Source organism: Peromyscus maniculatus, chromosome 2, assembly GCF_049852395.1.
Source record: "Peromyscus maniculatus bairdii isolate BWxNUB_F1_BW_parent chromosome 2, HU_Pman_BW_mat_3.1, whole genome shotgun sequence".
NCBI classification, from domain to species: Eukaryota; Metazoa; Chordata; class Mammalia; order Rodentia; family Cricetidae; genus Peromyscus; species Peromyscus maniculatus.
Genome location: NC_134853.1, coordinates 110,422,657 through 110,444,835, shown reverse-complemented (window position 1 = coordinate 110,444,835; position 22,179 = coordinate 110,422,657). Strand labels below are relative to the sequence as shown.

Genomic DNA, 22,179 nt, shown 5'->3' with positions numbered 1-22,179 from the left:
CTTCATGGATTTCTTACAAAGGCTGTCTTCAGCAGTAAACAGAATGATAACAAATTCAGAAGCTAGACAGATAATAATTGAATCTTTGGCCTTTGAGAAAACAAATGCAGCATGCAAAAGGGTAATTAGGCTGTTAAAGGCAAGATCAGCACCCTTGGAGGACTGGATCAGGGATACAATCAATATTGAATCTCACGACCATGATGATATGAGGATAGGAGAGGTGATTTCAAGAGCTTTGAAGAAAAGTAATGTCAGATGCTTTAATTAAGGTAAACAAGGCCACCTAAAAATGGACTGTAAACCGGGCATTCCTAGAAACAATGTTTCTTCAAGTAACAATGGCAACAGAATGCCCCTCCCTTCAAGATTATGCAGAAGGTGTGATACAGGTAAACATTAGACCAACAAATGTAGATCAACAAGGGACAGACAAGGTAACCCTTTGCCTTTACCATTGGGAAACTCCCTGAGGGGCTTCTTTCAGGCCCCCATGGCAAATTCAGTTCAGTCCTTTCCTGACATTGTAGAAGAAACCCCTTCTCAGAGTAATTAAATAACCAAAAGCCTATTGGAATAAACTAGGCTGCTCAGGATGATAGAACACCTATAGCAGAAAGAACAGAATATTCAGGAGAAACCATAAAGCTAATTTTTTGGCAAACTTCTATAAATGAACAAAGACCAAAATTAAAACTATGAATAAATGACATTCTCTTGGAGGGTCTTGTAGACACAGGTGCGAATGTCACAATAATTGCACCAAAATCTTGGCATCCAAATTGGCCTCTTCAGGGTGTATATGTTCAGCTGTTAGGGATTGGAACATTATCTCAAATGAAACAGAGTGAAAGATGGCTTTAATGTATAGGGCTAGAAGGACAGAGAGGAAAATTAAAGCCATATGTGACTAATAGAGCTATGAATTTATGAGGCCATGATTTATTACAACAGTGGAATACCCAGATTAACATTCCTCCAACCTCAGAAACAAACCATAAACTAACACGTTTCTGGGAGAAATATTAAGAGGTATTATATGCCGGGCGGTGGTGGCGCACGCCTTTAATCCCAGCACTCGGGAGGCAGAGGCAGGCGGATCTCTGTGAGTTCGAGGCCAGCCTGGGCTACCAAGTGAGCTCCAGGAAAGGCGCAAAGCTACGCAGAGAAACCCTGTCTCGAAAAACAAAACAAACAAACAAAAAAAAAAAAAACAAAAAAAAAAAAAAAAGAGGTATTATAAAGAACAGTCAATGGCCATCCAGATTGTATAAGAACAGGGCACAACAACTGCTGATCTTTCAAAGACACCAACAGCTCTACCTTTAAAAGGGTTAACACACAAGCCTGTACATGTTTAGCAATGGCCTTTAACAACAGAGAAACTGCAGGCCTTAGAAGAGCTGGTTTGAGCAGTTAAATGCTCAACATATTGAAGAATCAACCAGCCCTTGGCATTCTCCTGTATTTGTTATTAAAAAGAAATCTGGTAAATGGAAAATGATAACAGACCTAAGAGCAATTTACAAGGTAATTCAGCCAATGGTTTCTCTACAATCTGGAATTCCTTTGCCTACTCTGTAACCTGAAGTATGGCCTCTTATAGTTATTGATTTAAAAGACTGATTCTTCTCAATACCCTTACAAGAAAAGGACAGAGAAAGATTTGCCTTCATGGTGCCTACTTATAATTCTCAGCTGGTTAAGACATAGCAATGGAGGGTTCTCCCACAGGAATGTTAAATAGCCCAACCCTGTGCCGATATTTTGTATTACAGCCATTGGAAGTAATATGTAAACAATTTCCTAAATCTATAATTTATCATTACATGGATGATATTTTACTAGTTGATCCAAATGTAGACACTTTAGAAAGAATGTTTGAAGAAATAAAGAATATTTTGCCTTGTTGGGGTTTACAAATTGCTCCTGAAAAGATACAAAGAGGAGATTCTATTAATTATTTACATTATCAAATAGGTTTACAAAAAATTAGATCCCAAAAGGTGGAAATTAGCAGAGATCAATTACTCTTAATGACTTTCAAAGATTATTTGGAGACATTTCCCATCTATGGACTATTGTTGGTGTAAAAAAAAATGATGAACTGAGTAATTTTTTCAAAACCTTAGAGGGTGACAAGGACTTAAATAGTCCAAGGGAATTATCAGTTGAAGCTGACAGAGAATTGGCCTTGGTGGAAAAGAAAGTACAGAATGGACATGTGGATCATGTGGATCCAAAGCTTGATTGCATTTTGGTTATTTTACCCTCTAAGCATTCTCCTACAGGAATTTTAATGCAGAGGGAAGATATTATATTGGAATGGATATTTCTACTAAATACACAGAGTAAAAAAATTTAAAACTTATGTGGAAAAGATCTCTGAGTTGATGTTAAGGAAAGCTGAGGCTTTTTCAATTAGCAGGAATATACTCAGCCGAAATTGTAGTACCTTTAACTAAGGATGACATTGACAAATTATGGACAGTAAGTGAACCTTAGCAGAGAGCTTGCAGTGATTTTTTGGAAAGATTAACAGTAAATATCCCAAAAGAAATATAATTCAACTTATAAACAAGACTGAATGGATCCTGCCTCATATTCTACAGGAAACACCAATATCTGGAGCCCCTACATTTTATATACATGCAAACAAACAAGGAAAGGCAGGTTACAAATCAGAAAATTTAAGTAAAGTGGTTCAAAGTCCTTATAATTCAGTTCAAAAATCAGAATTATATTCTTTTCTGATGTTATTAATGGATTTTTTTTAACCTCTCAACATAGTTACTGACTCTCAGTATGCTGAAAGAGCGGTCTTACATATTGAGACTGCAGAATTTATCCCTGATGAGTCAAAATTAACTTTGTTATTTATCCAGTTACAAGCTATAATCAGGAATAGAAAGCATCCCTTATGGGTCTGCCAGGCCCTCTAGCTCAAGGTAATGATGAGATTGACAAACTATTGATAGGAAATGTGCTGGAGACCTCAGAACTTCATAAAAAACATCATGTCAATAGTAAGAGTTTAAAAAGGGATTTTTCCATAACCTGACAACAAGTCAAAGAAATTATGAGGAAATGCCCTACTTGTTCCTTTTACAATCAGAGTCCACTACCAGCAGGATGTAACCCAAAGGGTACTCAGAGGAATAAAATCTGGCAGATGGTTGTGTTTCACTTTGCAGAATTTTGAAAATTGAAATATGTACACCACACCATTGATACCTATTCAGGATTTCAATGGGCAACTGCTCTGAGTTCTGAAAAGGCTGATTCTGTAATCACATATTTGCCAGAAGTTATGCCCATCAAGGGTATACCTGCACAAATTAAAACTGACAATGGTCCGGCATATGTCTCTGTTAAAATGAAACAGTTTTTTTGGTTATTACAAAGTAAAGCATATTACAGGTATACCACATAATCCTAACAGGCCAAACAGTCATAGAAAGATCAAATTGAACTTTAAGGAATATGATAAATAAACAGAAAGGAGTAACAAAAAAAAAAACAAGAAATAGATTACATAATGCTCTATTAACTTTGAATTTTCTCAATGCTAATGAGAAAGGAACAACAGCTACAAGAGACATTGGATAATAATCATAAAAAAAAGTAGTGTCAAGGGTGTGATGGGCACTTAATAAATACCTGCTGGTGATTATTAGTTGAAGTGAAGAAACCAACATAGACATGTGCCCCATTGTAGTTTAACTACATATGCTCACTTTTGAGTGAACTTCATGGCTAAGACATGATGTGATAAAATTAGCAAGCAAGTCATTGCATGCCTGAGTACAGCACACTATGTGCATACCGGAAAGAGTTCAGATCTGCCTAACATGGCTGAGTGGAGTGGGACTGTGTAGAAGGAATGGCCTAAGTGCTCAGAGGAAAGCAACTGTTCCCTGTAGGTAGAAAATTCCTGACTTTACTAAATAGTTTCTTTGATTCCATCTCCCATTACCAATACATTATTTAAATATGGTCTTTCAAAGACAGACATATTATGGGGCATTTTGAATATTAATCCGATGCATTTTTTTCTTGGTTGTAGCAATCTTTTTTAGAACATACTGGCCCAAAGGCCTATGCTACCAAATTGGTAACAACCCCCTGGATGTTCATATAGATGAAATTATATATAATTATCATGAGTTAAGAACAGATTAAGTGCCAGATGGTGGTGTTTGCCTTTAATTCCAGCACTCGGGAGGTTGAGGCAGGTGGATCTCTGTGAGTTCGAAGCCAGCCTGGTCTACAGAGTAAGTTCCAGGATAGCCAGGACTACACAGAGAAACACTGTCTTGGAAAAAAAAGAACCAATTAAGTTTTGTCTATAAAGACAAGGCCCAAGACATATAGTGATCAACCTGGAGGCAAAAATGCTTTATCAACACCCAGACTGTGGTTTTTAAGTATTATTTCCTACTAAAAAGACTCAGCACTCTTCAGAAAAATTGTTGGTAATATGTATAAAATGGGAAGTGTGCAAGATAACACTAGAAAATACCACTGGGTCATGCCAAAAGAATTCAGGAACTAACTTACAAAGGCCACCGACCAAAGATAGAGCTTTACACATCAACAAGATTTCTACAGGACTGAAGCACACAATTAAATCTATAACAATAATCTTCCAATCATTAATCATTTTTAGAATATGCTAGCGATAACTCATCATCTTGAAAACTTACAAGTGAATTTGAAAATACTTCAGTGCTTGTCTTGAATTTCTTGTCAAGGCTAGTATGATGATGAGCAAATAGTGGTGGAGAGCGCGTCCTCTTTAGAGATAGTCCGCCTGGAAAATGAAGACAGTAAAGTCAAAATACCACTGCTCCTCAACCCCCTAAAGATATAACAGATGATCAAAGAAACCAGTGATGGGTACACACCTATAATTGCAGCACTTAAGAGACTGAGACAAGGAGGTCAAAGGTTAAGGCCAGACCAAGCAACTCTGTAAGACCCTGTCTCAAAAGCCCAGGACAGGAAGGGGAGGGGAGGAGGGAAGAAGAACATGATGACATAAGACCGAAAATGAGATATACAATGGACCCTGTAATAATTATGATCAACTAATGGAATAGAGAAAAATCAAGCCTCCTGAAGAGGAGGTGGGTTGTATATAATTTGAAAAGTCCCAGAAATGATTATGTGTTTCCATCTCTCCTCATTGTATACTAGAATACACAAACGACACTGTCATGTCGCTTCTTCTCTTGGCCACTTACCTAATTCTATTCACATTTTTATAGCGAGTTCATATCTAGTGTCACTAACTATAACATAAATATCCCCAGTGATCTGCATGATTTACAGTACTAGAACTAAGTTTACTCATTCCCTCCTACCAATCTCCAAACTTAAAGCCAGTTTATCATCTGGTTTGTCTTTCTCTTCACTTATGAGTACTCCACTCGGCCAAGATATGTCTGAAACACTTCTGTTGAAGCTGTATGCCAACCCTGCATTATATCTCATTGTGTCTGAGTCACAAACATCAGGTTGTCCTTCATTCTGAAGGCAGTTGGGCTCCAGGGACAGATAAAATGCTTAATTATCTCACTCTATTGTCCAAGACAAGCGTACTACCATATCAGTATTACATATGAAATGCCATCGTTCAAGTCTATTAAGGGTGTGCTACAGTGTGAGCTATCTGAAGAATATAGTGTAGAAAATAACTGCTTGCCATTTTATTGCTTGTTTCCTGTTGAGCCTATCAGAGCGGCTGTTTTACACTACTTAGTTTAAAGGGCAGAGGCTCTATAACCATACAGGCTAGATCCCACCTCCAATGATTAGGTAACATACAAGTTACTTATTTCTCTGATTAGTTTGTCTTACCTGTAAAATTACCGTATCAGTGTATGTTGCATGGGAGCTTTATGGAGGTAGAATGCAATAATACATTGAAAGCACTTGGAACAGGAAACAGTAAGTGTTTGTTTGTTTTTCTTCTTTAAAATCAGTGAATATTATTCTTTATTGAGATAGTAGCAGATAGCACAATAATATCTGGAAAACAAGTTGAGCAGCGTGGTTTTTAGGGGGAAAGCCCATTGAGTTTCCTTATGAGGTGTTTCCTTTTATTTTTGTCTGTGCTTTTAAAACAAGGTCTTGCCCTGTAGTCCAGACTGGCGTCACACTTACCACAATCCTCCGGCCACAGCCTCTCTCGGATGCTGAGATTCCAGGTTGCAGGGAGGGGGGACGGGGGAGCAATAAACCATCAAGATTGGTGTCCCTAGAATTGTATTTGCTGCGGGTAAGGACCACCCAGACGGCGGAAAGGTTGTCGCTGTCCTTGGTGCTGGTAACTGCAATAGCGCGCTCGCTCGGCAAGCACTGCCCCTAACCCCATATGCTTTCCCGGTCGCTTGAGGAGTAAATCTCCCACTTCTTCCTCATGGGAAATTCTCAGTCATTCTGCTCATTTGCTTTTTCTCTGTATAACTGCGATTTTCTTGTGTTCCCTTCAAAGGAAAACAATTACTTTTTATTTTCTTATTTATAAATGTTTTAATCCCCCAGAAACATGAACTATACAGAAGGTAGCTAGAAATTGGTGCAAAGTCCCTTTTACTTTGCAAGCTTCGACAAGTCCAAAGCTCATAGATTACATAAAGCAATGTGATTGTGGTAAATATTTTAACACCTTCAGCCCATGCTGGAGATGCAGCCTAGGCCCTGGGTTCAGTCACCAGCACTAAAATAATTAAGCAAACAGATAAAGACTCTCTTCAATAAAACTCCTCTAAAACGTTTTCTGAACCTTCATCCACTCTCCCTTAATCCCACAATATCCAGTAAATATATCTCAGTAAAAGTAGCCTATTAAAATGCATTTCCATATTAAAAGTTAGAATATAGAACATAGTCAATAGTCAATAAAGGTATATTGGACTAAATTTAATTACTGTATCCATTAGAAAAATATGGTCCCTAAAACATTCTTAAGAGACAGACTTCTGGGGTTAGAAAGATGGTTCCATGAGTAAAAGAGCTTGTTACATAGACTCTGAGCTCAGATCACAGCATCCACATAGAAAAGATCCAGCACACAGCTGTCGCCACAGTGTTGGGGGAAGGAGAGAGACAGAATCAGAGGATCTTCTAGGCTTGCTGGCCACCAGACTAGCTCAAGGTTCAAAGCAATAAGACATGATACTCCGTGTTCTCATTTGGCCTCCACGTGGGCACACACACACACACACACACACACACACACACACACACACAGCCTTCTGTGTTACTCTTAACGGTGGATTAAATTGCAGAGTAGCAAAGTTTTACTGGTAAAAATATCCTAGACTGAGTCTGTCTACTTCACGCCCATTCCATTCATATCAACCTGCTGGTTCAGTATTTCCCACTTGCTAGCAAACACCAATGCCATTCATTCTGGAAGCTCGGAATCCATCATTCTTTCTCTCCCGTTCTACTTGTGCACACCAGTGACAGCAAATACATTTGGGGCTGGTTCCCAAGATGAAACTATAGACAGTGTATGCACGTCTCACCCAGAAGGACACCTCTATTCCTCCACTAAAGACTAAGAGAGAAGTAGCCATCAACAAGTGGGGAACCTGACTAACGGGGACCAGAAGCCGTGTTCTGAAGTCTTTGGCTTGTAAGAAATAAAACACTTGGCCTCCCATTAGAGCTACCTTCCTCAGCACTGAACATACTTTGTAAATAGGATCTGCCCAGCCATTCTCATGCAGCAGCTCCCCAGAGCTGTTTGGCCAACAGACATACAACTCGGGGCTCTCTTCCTATTTCACTGTAGTGACAGTTGTGACATTTTAAATTTGTAAAACAATGTTTTCATTCGAACTCCCCTAGGAAGAGTAGGAAGAAACGCAGCTCTTGGTCTTTCCATCTTCAGAGAAGGGCTTAATGACAGGTTCAGCCTATTTAATGACAGGCCCAGCACCACGCCGTGTTTTATTGTTTCATTATTCCTGCATAAATGCCCTTTATTACACATGATAACTAAAAATCAAATACTGGCTGGGGTGGGTTTAAACAGGTAAGAGGGCAAACTAAGCTATATAGTGCACACGTGGAACCGTAGGGATTTTGCAAGGAGACCTGGCTAGTCACACACTGATTGGCTTTGAACTTCGAGACTCCAGGGACCCTCCCGTCTCAGCTTCCCAAGTAGCTAAGTACAAGCACACGTCCAGGGATCTTAAATTCTTAAGATCTGCGTTTGAGTGTGTGATGTTATCTCTGTCTCTAAAACATTATTTTTTAACTTCAGAATTACAACCACAGCTCAAGGGGGAGGGAAAAAAAAACTTTAAACACACACAAAACGGGATTCTTGGAACGTTTTACTATTTTATCATGGCTGACTAAATAGGAAGACATGGCCAAAAGAAAATAGCTATCTCTGGTGCAAGTACCACCTAGGTAGAGATAACTAGCCTCACATGACAGATGTCACTTTCAGACATCTTCAGAAAGTCGGAATTTTTTCCCCCTACAGGCTTTCTTTCGACTACTCGATTGCAAGGGAACGATTAACGTCCCCAGAGCGAAACCCGCAGGCCTGGACTAAATACAGGCCTCTGCTCCGCCTGCTGGGTGCAGAGGCTCAACTTTTTCAAAAATAGCCAACCGGCCCGGACTCCGGAGCTCGACCTTTTCTGCGCATGCCTCTCGGATCTTCCGATGCTGGGTCACCGCCCCCACATTCGTCTCGGTACGTCACAAGTGGTGGGCGGTGTTATCTAGGGGCGTGGTCTGAGGGGGCGGGGGCCGGCGGCGGTGCTGAACGCCAGCCGCTGCTTATTGCCCGCGGGCTCCCCACCGCGCCCTCGTCGGCTGTGCGAGCGGTGCGATTCCCAGGCGCTAGCGCTCGAGCCGGTGCGCTCCCAGGGCAAGCACCGAAGCTGCTGGATCCCCGGGGAGCGAAGGAGCCGCTCCCAGACCAGGCTGCTGCCATCTCACGGCCAGCGGAGGACCATCCCTGCCGCTCCGCGTCGGGGCTGCGAGAGGAGGACAAGGACATGCTGGGCGGCGGCAGTGACTCGGGCCTGGCCACCGCCGCGGCGCGGGGGCAGGTGGAGACGGTGCGGCAGCTCCTGGAAGCCGGCGCAGATCCCAACGCCATCAACCGCTTCGGGAGGCGCCCAATTCAGGTAGCGGGGCCTCACCGGCAGGGGGCGCAAGAGCGCGGTGCCCTCCGCGGCTGCAAGTTGTGACCGGGCACACCTGGGCCGCTGGCTTGTGCCTCTCGTGTGCAGCCCAACAAGAGGCAGGTTTTGAAAGACAAAAATTCTGGAGGAAAAAAAAAAAAGTGAAAAGACCCACTCTACTTGCTTGGCTTTTTCTTTGTTCTGAGATACTGGGTCTGGAACCTACGGCCCCGTACGTGCTGGGCCAGTGCGCTACCCTTGAGCAATATCCCCAGCCTCCAGATCTTTGTAATGGTGGGAAAATACCAATATTTATTCTGATATCTTACAATCATAGATACAAGGCCGACATTCGGGGAGCGAAGTGGGGAAGGAAGGGTCAGATAGAGAGGACCACATGATAAAGAGGAGTGAGATTACCAGTTACACGGCCTGGATTCAAGGAATTCCACAAACTTGTAGCATGGGAGAGCGTTCACTGTGAACTTGTAAACAATGGTATGAATCCTTTCTATTCTTTTTCCCTCATAAACCAAATCGCGTTCACAGGACTAATGATTTCTCAAACCCAGCACTTAATTCTTTGTATGCGGGCAGTAACTGTGTAGTTTTTCACTGTTTAATGCAAACATGCAAGCACTCCCTACAGAACTGTTGGGTCCTTTCAGAATGACGAGGGGGTTTCCCTAAACGTTCTCTTAATTTGTTCAGTGTTTTCGAATCCTGCTTTAATTAGTATTGACTTTATTTCTTGAAGATCTAACAATGGTTTTGTGGTCTGTTGATTATTACAGTCGCCTTTGCTGTTCACCTCACCGTCCCTCTGTGGGACTAAGGAAATGAGGGCTCTTGTTAATAGCGTGAATTTTTAAGAAAATATTCATCCCTCTCGAATTTTCAGAAAAAGGAGATGTTTAACAAAAGAATATTTTTTGAGCAACAAAAATATTGTCAATTGATTATAAAGACCTTATAAAAGGAGATTTTCTTATTTACTATCTTATTTTCTTTACTGAGAACTTTTAAATCTTTCTTTTGCAGCTGCAAAAATAACCTTTACTCCACTAAAAGAAATAACAAGATTGTTCTATTTCTTGAAGGAAGGAAGGAATGTTTCTAATGTTCATGTGATAAAAACTGACACATGAACACTGCCTCTCACTCCATTTGTAAATTTCAAAGCCATAGGCCCACAAGAACCAGTGACTGTTCTGGACAATTAGATACCAAAAGCTGTTTTATTACTAATTTAATATTTGCATAGTGTACAAAATAGCTGCTATGGGATTACATCTCCAAAACATCAGGGTTTGTTTTCCTAAATTACGCATCTTTATGATTTAACAGCTACCAGCCAAGCTTTTTATAGACTTTTTATATAGAAAAATACTACTTAACATTAAGTTTTTATACAGTGTAAATGACTATTAATTTCATATTACAATGTATTGCTCTAAACTTTCCACTGTATACCACACACTAGGTTAAAATGTTATAAGATGCTAAACATTTACAAGTAATTTGTTTCCATAATGTATAAGAAGCTTAGAATATGAACTTCCCTCTGATCTCCACTTGTAATGCAAATGATCAGAGTATATTCAGTTTGTGAGCACAGACATACATGACATTGAAAGAACAAAACCTTTTTTAAATCTGACTTGCTTTTTGTTTTCTCCTCTAAAGCACTCCACTAACTTCTTTAAAAAAAAAAAAAAGCAACAGTACAGTACCTAGTTTATAGGGTGTCTTAGTTTTGCTTTCTATAGCTGTGATAAACACCATGACCTAAAGAAACTTGGAGAGAAGGGGGGTCATTTGGCTTACACTTAAATGCTACAGTGCATCACTGAAGTCAAGGCTGGAACCTGGAGGCTGGAGCCGAAGCAGAGATCATGGAAGAACACGGCTTACTGGCTTGCTTCTCAGACTCAAGTTTAGCCATCTTTCTCACACCTTTCTCACACCTTCCAGGACCACCGGTGGGATGGCACACCTAGAGTGGACTGAGCCCTCCCACATCTACCAGTAATCAAGAAAATGTCCCACAGACTTGCCTACACAGGCCAGTCTGATGGAGGCTTTTCTCAGTTGAGGTTCCTCTTCCCAAATGACTAGTTTGTGTGTGTTGTTGACAAACCAATCAGCATATATAGTTAGACCGAGATGGATAAAGGAAGCAGCCTAAAAAAACAATATAAAACTTTATAAAGCCTGGCTCCGGTGTCCCAAGATATACTAGGGCAGTGTTGGCACACAGCTTGTGAGTGTAACCATCCAACACCTGATTTGACTAAAGGTCCACTCCACAAGATGGAACCCATACCCAACACAGCTTTGGTGACCATGAACCAGAACTAAATAGCCCAGGGTCCTAGGGGAACACCAGACAGTACTGTGGTGGAGGGGGTGGGGGGATAAAATGACTCATACTGACATCTACTATACTCATAATCAGTGCCTTGCTCATCCATCATCAGAGAAACTTCCTCCTGCAGCAGACATACAGAGCACATACAGAGACAGACATTATGCAGAGGCTGGGAGACCTTGAAACACAGTGTTTCCATCAAATCCCACCCCTCAGGGCTCAGGGAACCCTGCAGAAGAAAAGGCAGAAAGAGTGTAAGAGCCAGAGGAGATGGAGGACACCGAGAAATCAGTGACCTCTAAATCAACATGAGCAAAGCTCATATGAACTCACAGAGACTGAGGCAGCATGCTCAGGGCCTGCACCGGTCTGCACCAGGTCCTCTGTGGATATATTGTGGCTTCCAGCTTAGTGTTTTTAAGGGATTCCTGTGTGAACGAGTAGGTCTCTGAGTTGTGTGTCTTCTCTTGGGCTCTTTTCCTTCTGTTTATTTTGTCCAATTCCAATGTATTAGGTTTTATTTTATTTTGTTATTAATATCCCTTAGAAGCCTGGATATTTGTTTTCTAACAAGAGACAGAAAGGGAGTCGGTCTGGATGAGGGGAGGTGGGGAGGGGACTGGGAGGAGTAAAGGCAAGGGAAACCATAATCAGGATAAATTATGTGAGGGAAAAAGTCTATTTTCAATAAAAAGGGGAAAATAAAAAATAAATAAAAATCCCGGTTCAAACTGCGCTAAGAAATCACTTAAAATAAATCCCTGCTGTCCAGTACTACAAATAAGCAAATTGTCTGCCCTTTTCTGTCGCCTCACCTATGGAGAATAAAATAGAATGTATTTTGAGTTCAGCCTAGGCTGTAACAGGTCGGGAGTGGATTTACGCAGGCAAATGAGAAACCAGACACCTGAGGCTTTTCAGTTCCTTGGGGAGGGGGCCGTGCCCCACCAACTCCACTCTCCAGATTCACCCTGAGCGCTCTCTCTCCCTTCCCCCGCAGGTCATGATGATGGGCAGCGCCCAGGTGGCAGAGCTGCTGCTGCTCCACGGAGCCGAACCCAACTGCGCCGACCCCGCCACTCTCACCAGACCCGTGCACGATGCGGCTCGGGAGGGCTTCCTGGACACGCTGGTGGCGCTGCACAGGGCAGGGGCGCGGCTGGATGTGTGCGACGCCTGGGGCCGCCTGCCGGTGGACCTGGCTGAAGAACAGGGCCACCGTGATATTGCGAGGTATCTGCATGCTGCCACTGGAGACTGATGGCAGCAGGTTCGCTCAGCCTCCCGCAAGGACTTTTTTTTCACCCCACCACCATCTAGGCAGACTGCAAGCGTGAAGGGGAACTCGGCAGAACCGGCAAGCCTTCCAAAACTCAAAGCCTATCCAGGGAGGCAAAGCCAATCAGAAATAACTTCCCAAGTGTTTTCCTGCATCTGGGTCTAGCCCTCTGTTCTCACCCTGAAGCCAAAGGGATCACCAATTTGATTTAGTATTGTGTGAAGTTCCCTGGGCCCTTTTACCTTTCAGGACATGGTGTAAAATAACAAGGGAAGTTCTTGAATCTCCACAACATGATGTTGCAGTGGGAAGTGGAGAGCGTTGGTGATAGATATTTGGGAGGTAACAGTCAGTACCTTCCCCTGTGAACTCCCAATGTAGATGATCCCCAGGCTAGGGGGAAACCCTGATGAGCAGCACTGAAGTGCCCCTGGGGCTTTAAGCACTGTGTCCCGTCATGCCTGGTGATTCACCTGCAAAATGGCATTCTGCTGAAAGTGAGGACTCGTCCCCAGCTCCACCTGGAAGATGACAGCAGATGTTGCTAAACTCTGTGAACCACGGTTGCTTAATGGTCTGGTTCCTGACAGACTCAACCTACACAAAGTCCAGTGGTGAATCGTAGTATGTAGCAATTTGCTCTATGTAAAATAGTTTAGGAACCCCTCTAGGAACTTCCTACTTTTGAGTTCTTTAGAAACAGTGTATTTAATGAGTTACACTTTTAACAGTGTTAACTTCTTCTGGTCCTCAGCAGAGGTGAAGTGCAGCTTGTTTTTGTTTGTTTGGTTTTCCTTCCTTCCTTCCTTTTTAAGGCAGTGCTTTCCACTTGTAGCTCAAGCTAACCTCAAATCCTGGTACCCCTGCCTTAGCCTCCTAAGGACTGGGCTCGTAGCAGGCACCCCTTCTTTAGTACAGATCCCTAGGGAAACGGTGACATGTGGCACACTCCTAGTGGCAGTGCACACCCTGCTTTCGTCCTCTTTATTTCTGTTCACTGTTTCCTGTATAGTGAGTGTCTCAGGAGAACTACGCTGGTGTCCTTTTAAATGAGAGACGAGAGACGCACTTACCCTAGTCAGTTACCTTAGGCTACTACTGCCTAAAGGTTAGGAAAAAGAGGTTGGGATGAACTTACTGAAATTGAATGACAACTTGTGGGCTGCCTTGCTACTTGTCTACTGAACAAATTGTGGGTACTCTGTGGGGCTTCCATTGTGACTTAGCTCATTTTACAGCATTGAAACAATTGATACATCCATGTTTTAATAAAGAATAAACAGCATAGATAGACTCCATGATGTGAATAATCTGGCGTTATTTCTGAGGCTGGAGAGATGGCTCAGATTCTGAGCACTCCTATCAGGAGGCTCACAACCACCTGTAACTCCAGCTCCAAGGAAGGTCAATATCTCTGCCTCCACAGGCACCTTCATTCATGTTCACACACACACACACACACACACTCTCTCTCTCTCTCTCTCTCTCTCTCTCTCTCTCTTTTTAAAAAGCTCAAATAAATGTGGGGCCTGGAGAGAGGTCTCAGTGATTAAGAGCCTTTGCTGTTCTTCTAGAGGACCCATTCAGTTCCCAGCAACCATATCAGGTCCAGGATATTATGACCTCCAACAAGGACCCATACATGGCATACACTTGAATATTCACACCAATTTTTAGAAAATTAATGTATTTCCATGGGCTTACCACTAACTCCCAAATGTTAAAAGATTCAAAAGTGGGTTGGGGATTTAGCTCAGTGGTAGAGCACTTGCCTAGCATGCTCAAGGCCCTGGGGGGGGGGGGAACATTCAAAAGTGTTCACTGCTTCTGTCCTTTATACTAAACTTTGATAAGTTATTTTAATAACATTTTTAAATATGCTTACAGTAAAATGTAAAATTTATATTTTATGCTTCTGGGTGTCAAATATAGTGAATATTTATCTAAATAGAGACGAGGAACTAGAAAGGCAATTTGAGAGTAGAGACATAAGGAGTGACTTTTAACTAAAATTTCCCTTTCAATTCCTTACTTCCCAAATTAGTATATTACCAAAGAAGATGAGAACTAGACCGTATCTTCTTGGCGAAAGGAAATAAGTTTATTGATACAGTTTACACTGGGCATGCTTTAAAACACATCTGTTCCTTCAACACGTAAACCTTCCATGATGTGCAAAAGTAAGTCAATTTGGCCCCAAAATGGGGGTCTTTTAAAGTTCACAAATAGTAGGACTAATTTGGCTTGTGGAACAGGAGACTGGCAATTCTGGTATCCAGGGGCCACACCTACTGTGGTTTCTTGCTACAGCATAATGTGGCAAAAGGCATCCATCCTGTGGGAGACCTCCGGGAGAGGGCAAAGTCTCAAGTAGTTCAGCAACCCCCATTCATGAACTCATGCAGGTGGCGCCCACATGGGCTGAGCATCATTCTGGTCTCATTCTGTTGCTGTGATAAACAATGGCCAAAAGCAACTCAGGGAAGTTCAGGGTTTATTTGACTTACAGCTGTGATCCATCAAGGGCAGCTAAGCTGGGAACTCAAGGCAGGAAGTACAGCAGAGACCACAGAGAACTTACTGGCTTGCTCCGCTGCACTTGTTCATGGTGCTTTCTCATATAAACCAGGCCCACCAAACCTGGAGGAGCACCACCCACAGCGGGCTGGGCCTTCCCACATGAACCAATAATCAAGACAGTAGTCCACAGATCTGCACACAGGTCTACCTGATGGAGGCATTTCCTAGTGGAGGTTTCCTCTTCTCCGGTGACTCTAATTTGTGTTAGGTTCACAAAAACTACCCAGCACAGTACTTCCCCTTCATGTCCACCACCACTCAGCACAGACCATTGGGGGACAAGTTGTCAATACATACTTGAAGAGGCACATTTAAAGGACAGCAGAGGCCCTTTTTACATAAGTCCCCTCATCCCCTGCTGTGTTCATTTATATTAACAGGTCATATCCCCCATGGCTTTGCATGTGGCTTTCTCTCAATCTCTTTGTTGTGGATCCAGTCATCCTATGTATGTGTGCTGCTCAGCTCTCCATAAAGAAAAAATCCTCAGGGAACTCTCTCAATAGCTGATGACTTACTGTCGACGAAAGCCCTGCTTCAACCCTTACCTTGCCAATAACTGATGAACAAGTAGCTGAAGAACCTCCATTTCATCTTGACCTGAGTCATTCCTCTATGATGACCTACATGATCCTCTAGCCTAGAATTAAACCACGTAATAGTGGCTGATCTTCCGCCTCCTGTGGTACTGAGTTCGCCCTGATGGCAAAACTGGATCTTACTGGTTTTTTTTTTTTGTTTGTTTTGTTTTTAACCCCTATGCATCATGCAGCATCTGAGATGTAGATGGCCCAATAAATAGAAAAATAATTGTATATAATTATTATTCAAGGGGGGGAGTAAAACTCATGATAGCAAATATCAATGCCTACTCAAAGAAAAACAAGTTTAAAGGAATAACAAAGTCCTACATGTGTGCAAAAGGCATTCTACCTTTCCCTCTACAGTTTGTATTGTAAGTTAATAACTCATGATCATATGCATTTGTAGAGTACAAAACGTTAGGATTCCTGAACACAGTGGGGAATGGCTGAATCAAGCTAGTTAACACATCATCACTTCAAGCAACATTATGCTAAGTGAAACCCAAACACCACAACCCCCCCCCCCAATGAAGACTCTGAAATGCACTGAAGCAGATATTTAAATAGTACTCACAGAGGGACAAGGATGGAAGGCATGTCACAAAAGCTCAGACCAGGGGAAGATGTTTGCCTTTGTCTTTAATGCTAGTAAGTGTTGTGAGAAACACAGTCCAGTGTGCAGATTTTAATGTTGCTACAACAGAAAACTCCAGATGTTCCTACCACACTGACAACACTTTTGCTTCCACTATATCATCCTGTCTTCAAAATCATAAGCGATACAAGGGGAAACAGGTATTTTTTTCAAAGTGCAGAAATGATCTCTCTTTTACCTTCCTGGGATGGCTCTTATATAAAATCTCGGAAATAAAAACATTGTGTTAAACATGATTTTAACTAGCTTTTAGAGAATAACTCCCCCCCAAAAAAAAAAAACTCAAAATTATCAGCGTAAAGCTTTCATCTGTCCATACAGACTTACTCTAAGTCCTCCAGCAGCCTGCTGCATGAGACCCTCCCCCCACCCTACCTCCACTCCCTGAGGAGTCCACCTCTTGGTGAGGCTCCAGAGTTCCCTTAACTCTTTCCTGCCTGGCCTCTCAGCCTTCCCTTCTCGCCCATGCCCCATACTTTGGTGCCAGCCACCGACCTGCAGATACACTCTCTTCCAGGGACCCCCAGTGGCTACACTGAGCCGAGTCGATGATTTTCACTACCCTCCGGGGCCTCCATTCTCTTCTCCACAGTCGTTCTTCCTCCTGCAGCTGCCTGCCAGCAGGAGCCCCTCCCATCCCAACTCCGCTCCCTGAAGCCTCCATCACTGGTGCCACTGCCCCCCTCGGCCTTTCCTCCTCGCCTATCACTATTCATTTGTGTCACTTACCAATCTGCAGAAACATTCTACTGGGAAACCCCAGGGTCACCACACTGGCCTAAGATCCAGAGCAGGCAAAGAAGCGAGCAAAATCACCCCACGAAGACACCAGATAGCTATCCCACAGAACACCGCAGACAAGACATCGGAACTCCAGATGTCTAGGTCCAAGCACCAAAGCACAAACGTGAACACCCAAGACAATATGCCTCCTCCAGGAGCCAGTAACCATATTGCATTAGACCCTGAGAAATTCAATTTAGCCGAAGTACATAAGGACCTCAAAACGGCAATTATGAGTATGTTCAAATACCTTAAAGAGGGCATAAATAAATGCCATAATGAAACACAGTCGAATGAGTAAAAATCATTTTAAGACATGAGAATAGAAATGGAAATCACTAAAGAGAATCCAAATTGAAATGAAAACCTTAGGATGTGAAACAAAAGCCTCATAGATATTCCTTCTAAGGTGAAGAGTAAGTTATTGCTCTCTCCATGAACCCATACCTGACACTGCTAACGTGGCCAAGAACCTAAAATGAGAATAAGTCATGGCCAAGGGGAAAACCTACTATTATTCTCCTAATAATAATAGCAAGAAGGAACATAGCAAGCAATAAAATGACCCCTAAGAACACACTGTTATACCACAGACCATGCCTCACTCAACACACATCAGTGAAGGCTCTTCCTGCAATGGATGGCAGCTAACAGAGACCCACGACTGAACAAGGTGCAGAGTGAAGGATTTTGAAGCACCCAGTCCTAAATGGGGTGTCTTTATCAAACTCCTCCCTCCCCACAGAGCTCAGAGGGCTATGTGGAAAACCAAAAGATTTGAAGAGCCAAGCGGGGAAGGATGACTTCAAGAAAACTGTGTCTTCTAAACACAACAGGGTTAATGCACCTATGAACTGGGAGACTGTGGCAGCCTACACAAGTTCAAGCACTAAAAGGGGAAGTGGACACTGGCTCCCACCCCTAACCAAGAAGCTATCTGCAATACCCACTGGCAAAGACAGAATCAGTCTTCTCCAATGGAGTCTCACAGGCTGTATCAACCACGCCACACAAATTCAATGGTATTTTTGTGGATTTTCTGTTGCCTTTTGCCTTATCATTTTTTTTGTTTGTTTCATTGGCCTTTTGCTTGCTTGTTTTGATTTTTGTTTTTGTGGGTTGAGGGGGTGTTTTTGCTTTTGTTACTTGTTTTTTTGTTTGTTTTTCAGGGGAAAAAAAGACAAAATTGGGTGGGTAGGAAGTGGGCATTCTCTAGGAGAAATTAAGAAAGGAAAAAAAACAATCAAAATATATTGTAAGAAAAAATGAGCAAAAATAATGGAGCGCTCATTTTCATACTGGGCTGTAAGAATGGAAAATATAATTCTAATCGTCACTTTAATAATCAATAAAGGCCAAAAATAGAATTTTAAGGATATATTATTTTAAACAGCTTCAAAGAAAAATCACAGAAGTAGTAATATAAACTCTCATTTGATTTATAAAATCCCTTGGCTTCTTTATTTCTTTTGGTCCAAAGTATTGAATTTGCTAGTTTGAGGAGAATGACTCATGAAATTGATTATCTCTTAAAATACGAATATTTGACAGCTGTTATTTCATTCCCAATTTAAAGAAATGGTGGTATAATTCTCAGTGACAACTTGATATAATGAAAAGTAATTTTTAAGAATTTATGAACTCCACAGTAGTGTGGTACATTGTTTTATTAGTTTTTGCATAAAGCAAAAGCGAAACGTTATTAGAAATCAATTACCACCTGGTTGTACTAAAATGGTGGCTTTTGCAAAAAATAGATTCAAGGCCCTCTGACAAAGAGGATTGGATGATGTGTTTTGTTAGCAGTACACAGAACTAAGTTTATCAGGATGTAGTCCTGCTAAATTCAGTTAAGGATTTGGCTTTGCAAATCCATGCAAACAAATGCAGCTAACTACAGTCAAAAGCCTTTTTCCTCATTCCATTGTAAAATTACAGAAGAGTGAATAAACCTACTAATTCTGTATCTCGGTAAAATACCACAGACCCTCTCCACCTAGTGGGCCTTCGTTTCAAGATGATCTGGCAGGCAGAGTTTCCATTTCAATAACTTACTTTGGCATCATGGGTTTTTTTCCCCTTTTTCTAAGTATATATTGGAGAAATGGGTAACTTATTGTAAAAATTTGCTATGATCTAATGGTTATGATTACTTATTTCTGAACTAAGAAATTAAATATATTCAAAAAAGAGGCCAAGATTCAAAAAATTCCCAAAAACTCTGAAATAGCATTACTAAGAAATGTTTTTAGATACATCTCTATATTATAGCGAACAATGCATTGTCCAGTTTACCTTAAGCTAGACCACAGACCTTCAACACATACACAACACCAATACGTTTCCAACTGCCCTTCACAGGAAATATTAAAAAAACAAGGTATGTATATATTTATATAATAAATAGAGACTTTAACTGCCTTTATAATTACTCTTTGACTTTTTTTTTTTTAATGAAAGAGAAACTGATTTCCTTTTATTTTTACCAGAAGCTGGTGATTTTCATGGCAGGTTAAAAGCTTCACTATGGCCAACATTTTGCCACTCTAAAAAAAGCAAAGCAAGAGAATTAAAGATCACAAAAGTTACAGGATATATCTGAAGCAGTCTTGTGTACGGCAGAAGCCAGTGTCCCCAAATGCAAGGTCTGCTACCGTGTGTGTGCACGCGTATGAGCATCTAGCCACAGCCACATTCTGATTTGCTCAGTACATTCCCAGGACTAGCATAACTATTGATTAATTCATGGAAACTCAAATTTAGAAATTACTTAAAGAAACAAGAGTTAAACCTCAATCATCTGAAAATATTCTCCTATTTGTAATTCCTGCATAGAGAGAGGAAATAGAGAGAAGAAAAGCTAGGTGCTGCTTCATGTTAATTAATTAATTAACTAACTAAGCCACATCACTTTAATTACCCTCAATTTCCTTTATACATAAATATGGCAACTGGATTAGGTTCTTTCTACATTCCTACCATCACTAAAGCTCTATGCTTTTTGAATCTCTGCATAGCTGACACATTGATATGTTTGTTACACGTGTATATGTGTCTGTATATGTAGAGAAAGAGATCTGTGTTTGTGAATATTTATTTGCATATCTTAATAATTATTTTTGCTATGAGCTGAGCAAAGATATAGAGGGGACAGAGACAAGAGGAAACTACTGAGATTCCGTGGCCCTGGGGAGAGGAGAATCCTTTATAATATTACATCTCAGCCCTGGACCACCCACGTGCTGCACTGGTTCACTGAAAAGTTAACAGAGCAGTCTGTCTGATGAAAGCCAGTACAACACAAATACTTGGCTTAACTTTTTCAAGTCTTTCTCAATTCATCTTAGTTCTGATTTTTCTGTTGCTTTTTTTATTTTTATTTTTTTTTTTCATGTTACTGAGACCCCTGGACTAATTAGTTTCTTACAATAAACTCAGCAGGCAAGTACAATACAGAAAATATTGTGAGGGTTAGCTATTCTAAGTTAATATAAATACACTGAAAATATGATTTTTGTGTGATTACATGACAAGGCTTTCCAATCTATGTTGGTTTAAGAATTTAGACAAATAGAAAATGGAAGTTGGAACAGATACCAAGTTCCTATCTGTTTACACATCTGTCTCCTTGTTCTGCCTGAAAACCGTGTCTTCCTGGAAACTTCTCTTCTGTGCTGGTTAAGTAGTACTGAGCTGTAGACAACAGAGCAGGCCAGGGGCAGCACCTTATCTGGACTGGCAATGGCTCTCAGGGGACTCCCCAATCACAGATTAATGTGAAAGGTTTCTGTGTCCTCCTGAGAGATGTAACACTGTTAAATCTGGTCTCTATCTAATTAAACTGAAAATAATTTCACAGTATGCTATTACATATTTTATAATATGTTCAAAAGAGATCATTTAAAAACCATTAAACTAATAATTTAGTACATTCACAAAAAGGGATAAGAGAGTAGGTTACTTACTTGTAACAAGAATTTTTCTTCCAAGGGAGATTACTGGGAAGATGTGTATGCGGTAGCTCCTAGCCTCCTCTAGGGGTTAGGATGCCCTAAACCGCACCCCCACCCCCCACCCCCCCACCCCCCCACCCCCCCACCCCCCACCCCCGCCGCCTCCCCAGCCGGGCAGAGAAGCTCCTCACTATTCCCCTGCCCGCCTGCCACCTGGAGTCTGAGGCTATACCTGTGCCTGAAAACTATCAAACTATAGGATTGTCCTCTGCTGCTTCCTAGTCTCTGGACAGCCACGGATAGAGTGTTACCACAAGCGTACTCCAGGATTTGTGGTGGCTTTTGGGCTGTTTAAATCTTACAGTAAACAGAAAAATGGAATGTTGTCTTCTGGGGGAAAAAATTAAATGGCACTCTGTTCTACCTTCAAGTATTTATATCTATACCATACCATGAGGGTGTTGACCCCATTAGTTACTGAAAGGCAACAAGTCTAAAAACCTCTTTCTTTTGAAAACATTGGGCCCCAATCTTAGCTCAGAAAACACTGGAAAAATTCCTATTTGTTAATCAGCTCCAGGTTTACTCAATAATAACTGATCTGTGGTGGTGATTATAATTCATGTTGATGGCAAACTTTGAAACAGTTCAGAAAGGCAGCAAGTAAATAAAAACCTGAAACTTTTAAATTATTCTTTTTTGTTTGATTTCGAGACAGGGTTTCTACGTGTAACAGCCCTGGCTGTCCTGGAACTAGTTCTGTAGACCAGGCTGGCCTCAAACTCAAAGAGATCCTCCTGCCTCAGCCTC

At 41.5% G+C, this 22,179-nt stretch overlaps 1 protein-coding gene and 1 long non-coding RNA gene across 9 annotated transcripts in view; one reads left to right on the top strand and one right to left on the bottom strand.

Moving 5' to 3' along the window:
• The window catches only part of LOC121827286 (uncharacterized), a 122,042-nt gene that overhangs the window by 95,745 nt on the left and 4,118 nt on the right, over positions 1–22,179 (bottom strand). For 3 of the 8 annotated variants that reach the window (XR_006069487.2, XR_013049189.1, XR_013049190.1), the window contains exons 1-3: positions 7,707–8,510; positions 6,169–6,491; positions 4,707–4,813 (exon numbers count right to left, since the gene is read on the bottom strand). This is a non-coding gene — a long non-coding RNA (uncharacterized LOC121827286). The other 5 variants (XR_013049186.1, XR_013049192.1, XR_013049187.1 and 2 more) reach the window with 4 other exon arrangements.
• On the top strand, positions 8,045–14,112 carry LOC102922647 (cyclin-dependent kinase 4 inhibitor B). The gene is made up of 2 exons (XM_076564494.1): positions 8,045–9,167; positions 12,536–14,112. Exons 1-2 carry the CDS (start codon positions 8,679–8,681, stop codon positions 12,794–12,796), a joined length of 750 nt encoding a protein of 249 aa, XP_076420609.1. The 5' UTR covers positions 8,045–8,678; the 3' UTR covers positions 12,797–14,112.

Excerpts from the sequence above, each read along its gene's own strand:
- LOC102922647 (XM_076564494.1), top strand. The coding sequence starts at position 8,679 with ATGCCTCTCGGATCTTCCGATGCTGGGTCACCGCCCCCACATTCGTCT. Across the intron at positions 9,168-12,535 it reads TCGGGAGGCGCCCAATTCAG|GTCATGATGATGGGCAGCGC; the intron begins GTAGCGGGGCCT and ends CTTCCCCCGCAG.